Below are 8,249 nucleotides of genomic sequence, written 5' to 3' on the forward strand. Positions count from 1 at the left end.
ATTTGTTGCACAAACAACATCATTTTCTAAATTGTCTATTGATTAAGCTCATGCGTTGCAAATGTATGCAACCAATAGACCAAAAATTAATCCTAATCGACCTTCCACACCTCTTCGTCATACCCATTGCACACCAAGGTGCAATTGCTAGTGTAAACCATTTGTTCAATCCTATAGTGTTTGTAATTATATGGAAAATGTTTCATATAACTCTATTTGATAAATCTATGTTGTTTTGTAAAGTGTTAAAAAAAAGGATTTTGATTGTGATTATATTGTACATACTACAAATCTTAATATATGAATCTTCCTACTACAAATCCTAACACATGAATCTTCCTATTCTTTATTTCAAAGATTTGATGTTAGTGATAAATAAATGATTTCTATATGATAAATTATTATATTATTCAACTTAAAAAAAACAAAAACATTTTGTGATATGTTACTTTGGTCACTATTCTTCTTTATCGTTTCAAATCAACTATGCTCACTAATTGTTTTAGTAGGTGTTTACAACATGATGGTTTCTAATTTTTAAAAGTTGAATGCCATTGTGAGGTAGGTAGGCAATTTTAGATTGAAAGCTACTCATTATTAGTAGCACTTGCATCAAATGGAGGTGCAATGGTTACACCAATAGTAAAATATGCAATAAGTGATATATTGGAGGGTATGAATTGAAGAATGTGAGAAATGAATATAATAGCATCCTGATAGTAGTATCATAGTGTTCTAGTAGTAGTATATTGTGAGGATGATTGAGTTTATATGACCTTGAGATATTTACAATGTTGACATGTTCTTTGCTACGATGTAGTAGTGCATTTCACTCAAAAGAAGGGAAGTGAATTGCCTCGAGTTATTTGCAACTTTGATTCACTAGGTATTTTGTGCCAATGATTTATTCTAACTTCATGTTCTCAGCTCTTTGTATAATATATTACATTAAAAAAGAAATAAGCGATTTACAATTTATAGTATTTGACACATCAAGTGAGAGACTAGTTTGTTAACTAGGGAGCTTTCATCACCACATTAAATTCACTTTCTTATAGTATAATATTACATTAGAAGTCTATAAAACATTGAAAGATGAAAAGCATACCATAAGAAAATTAGGAAAAAATGCCCAACTAGAGCAAGAGACCAGAGCCCAGCGAGTAAAATGAGACCATTTCTACATACAAAACAAAGTTAAAAGTTTCAAACGAGAGACCAAAGAGAACAAAAGACTCTCAAAGCATATTCTTTTTTTTTTAATCAGTAATATTTTGTATTTTATTGAATAAAACTAAATAGTACATCTTCATCTAGATTATATCCCTCAAACCACCCAAAAAGTCACCCATAAAAGACTTCAAACGACCCATAAAAAAAGTATCCATAAACCCGTAGTCTGCACAAACCCTACCCCACATCTACAAGTATGAGAATGTCATATACATAGTACTAGACAAAAAACTGGCATAAACTATTCAAACTGTTCTAACTGAAAGTTCAGATTTTCAAAACAAGAATTTAATATAAAAAAAGAAATGGCATGAAGAGGTACCCTTCCCTGCAGCATGTTTATCTCTCTTTCTTCACCGCCTTTGCATTCGATGAGCTCGCAGCTTCCCTAGCCCTGTTCACTTCACCAGTTGGTTTGTTAGCTTGCGATATATTCTGCTTGGCCATTTCTGTAGTTAGGTGCCTGGTTATCGGTCACATCCTTTGTTCCTCCTCCACCACCCTAGCTTCCTCCTTCGCCTGCCTGATAATCTCCTCCAATTCCATGATTTGAATGTACATTATCAGGCCCTCCCAACCTCTCCTCGCATCATCCTAAAATCTTGCTTTTACTTCTTCTCGATGTCTCAGAAAAGGAATTCATGCCTGCCTCTAAGCTCAACGTGCTCCTTCGAAATGCTTTTCAAAACATTAAAGCCGCATCCTGGGACCGCCCACTCCAACAAAGATTCCATATTGAGCAAATAATCTCTTGGCGCTATCATCGTCATCACTTTTCTCACGTCCACATGAGAATAAGCAAATTCGAGTTCCCACACCATAATTAAGGCGTAGATAACCACCCTTGTTCTGTATCTATGCTCGATAACAGCCACCTCCTCACCAAGAACCAGTTGAACAACCCTCAAGAACAGGGGGTCCTTCGGAATGAACATGTTTTGCAGCCATTTTGCAGGAACCAGACCCCGAAAAGAAAGCATAAGCCTAGTTGTTTTGAGTATGAAATTGGCTTCCATATCGCTCTCCCCACAAAATCGCCTAACTCTACACAGAGACCACTATTACCACCACCAAAATCGCTCGACTGCCATAATGAGCAAACGCAAATTCTCATTCTAACAATAAATGAAGCTCTCCCAACTCCCGCCATCAATGCAAAGGATTTTGGCATTAATTGCTTGTAATACTCGAGCCAGCCTAGGCACACAAACAAAGAGAAAAGAAATACATTTCAAGTATGACAAGGTACTGTACTTAGAAGATTATCTTAACTCCATTGAATGGTACTATCATTTCCATCCCACCACCTCACCTCTCCCTTAGCTAAATCACATGCCACATTGGACAATCCGTCAACACTGGCATTTCCACTTCTCCTTACATGAGAGATGCAAAAATCTTGAAAAGATTTTAATATTGAGCAGATTAATGTGATAAACTTATTTAATCTCCAACTCGGGGTTACTCCTTTCATGATTGCGTTAACCACAACTTGCAAATCTACCCTAAATGGACTTTCGAAACCTTCATGTTTACTGCCAAATCAGTTGCTAACAAAACCGCTTGCACCTCTGCTTCATTATTTATTCCATCTTGCAGTCTTTTTGCTCCTTTAAAAAGAACCTTCCCTTCATCATCGCAAGCCCCGTCATAGTTGATCTTAACCCATCCTCATTCGGGTTTTAACCAAATCTCCTCCTTGTTTCCAAAGTTCTTACAAACAAGATTAACCCATGAACAAATCTCAGAGCATTATCTTTATTTATATATTCTATATAAATTATATCTTTTATATGATTTAAATAATTTATAAAAAAAATTATTACGACTATGATTTCATAAAAGAGGTTAAAAGAAAAGTCATTATTAAAATACATTATTTTAACCTTTACAATAATATTAACTAAATCTTATCAATTCCTTTTCAAATTAATTTTCATCCTTATTATTATTTAAAATTAAAATTTGTTTTAACTAATATAATTAAAAAATCATTTCAAATTAAAATACTAAGATTTTACCTATTCTAGTCCCCTTCTCCTTTGGTTTTACTCACCCACATGTGCGAATAAGAACGACAGGAAAATAAATGGTGAAATAAGATTGACCACTTTGCCTCTAAATCATTGAATATTCATTTAAAGCGGCCTCTAAACTGCAATTTGGTCACTAAATTGCAATTTGAATACTAAATTGCAATTTGAATACCGCCTATAAATAACATTTTGGCAAAATTTTGCAGCTTAAGAAAATAACAAGATATTCCAACAGTTGTATCGGAAATTCGCGAGATTACCGCTTCAAAACCATCGGTAAACTTTTATTTGATTTGAAATTTTTGACCTCGGCGAAGTTTATCCGACTTCCGGTAGGCAAAGGCTTGTGAGGTACCTAGGTACATGATGGTTTCTGAATCGTTTAAGTTGAATGCGTTGTGAGGTACCTAGGTAATTAATTTTAGATTGAAAGAAAGCTACTCATTTTAATTATATTTCCGTCATAAATCTGCTGATCTGGAAACCTCATTACCGTGACATTTCCATTAAAAAAAGCTGAGTTTTCCTAGAAACGCAACTTCTGTGTTTTTTCTTTGCTTTACTAAGAAAAGCCTCTCCATACGGCGTTCTAATTGTGTTTGTCTTTGCTTTACTAAGAAAAGTCTCCCCTCCTATCTTTCTTTTTACAGCATGGCGGCTTCTTCAGAGAAAACCGCGCCATCAAATAATAGGCAGGGCGGAGGGAACAATGAAATTGTTGAGGTTTATCCAATACCCATTTCAACGAAGAAGCGCAAGAGAGGAGAGGAGTCGAAAAATGAGAGGCATACAAGTAGCAAAGGCAAGGAGAAACAAGAAAAACCTACACCCGCCTCCGCTGCAAAGAAAGTCAGATTCCAAGAGGAGGTAACAACTGAGACCAAAGAAATTGATGAAAGGGAAAACAGCATTTTGAAAAGGAGAAAAGAGAGCAGTCTGGTGGAGAATGATAAAAAAAAAGATGAAGGGAAAGAAAAACACTCAAGTGTTGAGGTAACGATTTCGAAAAACTCTTGTTTATTATCATTTTAATGTATATATGTTTTTTGTTTATAGTGGCATTAAAATTTGAATTTGATGGTGGTTTTCAAATCCAAATTTCAAATCAGGTGCTGGATCACATTCACACCAAGAATATGATTGAGGGGTGTGTGAAATCTATGATAAGTGAAGCAAAACAAGAATTTGGGAAAGAGAACAAGAGTATTATGGATGCCTTTCAAAATAAGGCGAGACAAGGAAATGAGAAGCGCAAAGCGTCAGCCTCTTACAAGCACAGGGCTGATATGTTTGATAGTTTACCTTGTTCTCATTACATAAGAAGCGATATGTTGGAAGCCCCACTGAATGATTTTGAAATTGAAGAACTAAACGAGAAGTGGCGGCAGGTGCAAGAAACTGAGTTGAAAGCTAGGATTGGACGAGCTGCGTTAATGAATGAAGAACTGCAAATGAGGATGGCGCGAATTCGTAAGGAGTCGAATGATAAAAGTTGTTAGGGTTTTTGTTCTTAGACTAGACGCTTTGCATGTGAAGATTTTATGTTGGCAGTGAGTTAACTGCTGTTCAAACTTTAGACCTTGTTTTATTGCATTTTGTTATTTTGTTCTATCTTTAGCAGCAACTCTAATTTCAGCTAAAGTGTATAGGCTAGGAAATTTCCAGTTTTTGGCAGTTCGACTGATGCAAGATAAGATGCACGTACCGTTCTTAGCCATCTTCATCTAAAGAAAATGCATGGGTATAAGACTTGAATGATATCTCATTTCTATTTTATAGGCAAAGGTTGTGGAGTCCACCAAGGCAGTTGCTTGGTGAATGTTACAAAGCTCCCATCTTGGCCAAGGCTGGGAGTGTTCTGATCAGGTTGGAGACTTGTTTGTTGTATATGGCCAAATAGTGTGACTGCCTTTAGAGGAAAGCCATGTCTTCTCCAAGCTCTAAAATATTTTTAAAAGAGGGATTAAAAATAAATTTAAACAATTATATTTAAAATAAATAAATTTACAATTGTATTTATTATAGTTATCAAAATAAATTTTCAATTATATTGAAAGTAGATATATTGTAAGCTAAGTCACAAGGTTCGAATTCGAATTCGAATTCGATAGCCATGAAATTCGGATGAAATTCGACAAGGGAAAAATTCGAAAAAAAATTCGGATAAAATTCTCCTTCAATAATTTTGTTTATGTTTAAATATATTTATACTTCTAATAAATTATCAGAATAGCGACCCTTGTTGGAGAAAATCCAGCAGTTGCAGACACCCATTACCCAATAGATACAAAGCATATACAAAGAATACCAACGACCAGCTGAGTTGTGTTTAGAGGCGGGTAGCAGTGCTTTATAGAGGAAATTCGATTAAATTCGATTTTTTTTTATAGAAGTTTGAAATTCGATTAAATTCGAACCTCATCCATGAAAATCGCCGTATCCTGTGACTTAGATTGTAAGTATAAATTATATAGATTTAATTTTTAAAATGATGTCTATGTTTTGGGAAAATAATTTTATTTTGTAGTAATTAGATAAATATAAGATCAAATATTTTGTTTAATAATTATAAACAAATATGTTTGTATATATATATTTTTAAAATAAAGAATTAATAATAAATAAATGGATAGTTGTATTGAATTAGATATATTGTGAATTAGATTTTAGATATGATATATACTTAACAAAATAATTTTATTGTCTACTAATTTAATATTATAAGATTGGAAAATTTTATTTTCTACTAATTTAATGTTATTAGATTAGATATTTTGGTTATGTTATGGTGTGACAAATTTTCTCGTTGTTTAGGTCTCAGTGAACAACTACACCCCTAATAATGACAACTTTTTTTGATATTGGTATTGCTTTGTTGAATTTGTGTCAGGCTATGATAGATCCACAAGTTCTCGAGGATATTACTACTATATCTAGCAATGACCCTGAGAATAACATAGTTCCACCACAAGGAAATGAGACACCTTTATCTATAATAGACTCAACATTTGTGGACTAGCCAGGCTTTTACCAAAGCAATATAGAAGACTTTGCAAACAACATTATAAAAAGATGTGAAGAGACTCTTGAAGAAGCTATGCAATCAATCTATGATGTACGCTTTGTGCAAGAGTATGAGGTCCAGTTGGTGCAAGAGACTTTAAAAACAATGTATGCAATTATACTATTCCACATTCCTTTTTTCTAGAATTCTAGTTTACATGCACTCACAAATCGTTACACAATTCAAGCCTCAATTTATGCATCTTATCTATTTACTCAAGCTACAAATTTTCATCTTGCATACACCACCATAATCTACACATCTAATCATATTGTTTCTTTGGTTGTATAGGTCCATAGAATACATTGCATCTCTCACAAAACATCATGCTCATAATATAACACCAAAGTATATATTTCTTTATTATGTTGATGGTAACATTCACTAATTAAAAACAAACTTGAACTCTCCTCCGAATTTCCATGAAAAAAAGAAAGAGAAGTGAACCTCCTCTATCCGATTTCATCAACAAGGGTATCGATTACTTAACACAGAATTTTCTCCAAATACCTCAATTCTTATGTTCATCCTGGGCTTTTGAACTGACGTTATTAGAAAGGTAAGAAAGTTATTTAATGACACATTTTCCAAAGTAAGAGAAAATCGAAAGAGGAAAAATCCTAGGGGCTAAGGTAGATAGGTCATCAAATCTTGCTATAGAAGCTTATCACTAAATTATATGAATTTTTCTTCAATTTTCTGCAAATCCTCTACCGAAACAAGGGGCATGTAGTGTCCACCCTTGATTTGACTTGTTTTGATTAGAGTTGATTTCTATTTCATGCGTGATAGACTTATCTCGACTATTTATGATGATTTGGATGATGATTATTCATGTGTTTTAGTTATGCATTGTGATGATAGACATTATTGTGCATATGCTATTTTGGATGATTTATACGATGTTGATACTATCATTATTGATCATGTTATTTGATGGATACTATATGCTTACTATGTGATAGATTATCGATAGATTATATTGATCATGGATTTGATGTTGAATATGATTACACTAACCCTATTTCATGATTACATTTGATGATATGCTTATGAGATGTGTTTGACTATTGTTTGACTATCTTTGTGATAGAGACGATTCCACATCACTCATTGTGAGCGGGATATGTCGTCACGACTCTCTATCACTTGTCTGTTATGATATATATGTATATGTTGTATTATCGTTTTGTGGTTGCAGGACCTTGCAAGTACCAGACATCGATTTCACTTGGCTTCACAAGTTTGAGCGTGTCTTTAATTCCAATGGCTTATAGGGTTCAGAGATGACATTAGTTCTGTAATAACCCACCTTGATTAACCCAACAAAATTTGACCATTCTTTTTTTTGTTTAATTTAATCATTTGTGTTTGATTCAATCGCATACTCTAGGCATCCATCCATAAGGATTAGGCATTCATCCATCCGGAATGAGCATCCAACCATACGGGTTAGGCATCTATCCATAAGGTAGGAGGTTTCATCTATCCAATACGGGATAGGCATCTACCCATACGGGGTAGGCATATATCCAATTAGGATAGGAGGTGCTCTGGCCAGTGAATTAGACTCATTGGGACCATTCGGGTCCTGAGTCACTCACTAAGTACTACACTCTTCAAATAGGAGTGCACCGAGGTCGCCGTCCTTAGGAAAAATTAAAATAACATAATACAAGCTTGAATTTCGCCTCGGAATTTGGCTTAAAGCCTCGGGAAGTCAAGCGAATCCATACGGGATTCCTTCCGAGTATGCATTGAATTACTTTTCCCTTTTTATTATACTTATCTTTCAAATTAGGATTCTACTCAATCCTTCTTCTTACCAAACCTAGACCCCTTCCACGAACGCCTGAGTATTAGGGACAACTCCATCCCTAGACTGCCTACATACCCATTTCGGCACGGGATCAAGG

General features: G+C 34.5%; 1 protein-coding gene across 1 annotated transcript; it reads left to right on the forward strand.

Annotated features, from left to right (window-relative positions):
* The first annotated feature begins 3,920 nt into the window (after positions 1-3,920).
* LOC131070216 (protein pxr1-like) lies at positions 3,921-4,914 on the forward strand. The gene is made up of 2 exons (XM_058005719.2): positions 3,921-4,262; positions 4,379-4,914. The coding sequence occupies exons 1-2, from the start codon at positions 3,921-3,923 to the stop codon at positions 4,766-4,768; spliced, it is 732 nt and encodes a 243-aa protein (XP_057861702.2). The 3' UTR covers positions 4,769-4,914.
* Positions 4,915-8,249: the final 3,335 nt, after the last annotated feature.

This window comes from Cryptomeria japonica, unplaced genomic scaffold (assembly GCF_030272615.1).
Source record: "Cryptomeria japonica unplaced genomic scaffold, Sugi_1.0 HiC_scaffold_313, whole genome shotgun sequence".
NCBI classification, from domain to species: domain Eukaryota; kingdom Viridiplantae; phylum Streptophyta; class Pinopsida; order Cupressales; family Cupressaceae; genus Cryptomeria; species Cryptomeria japonica.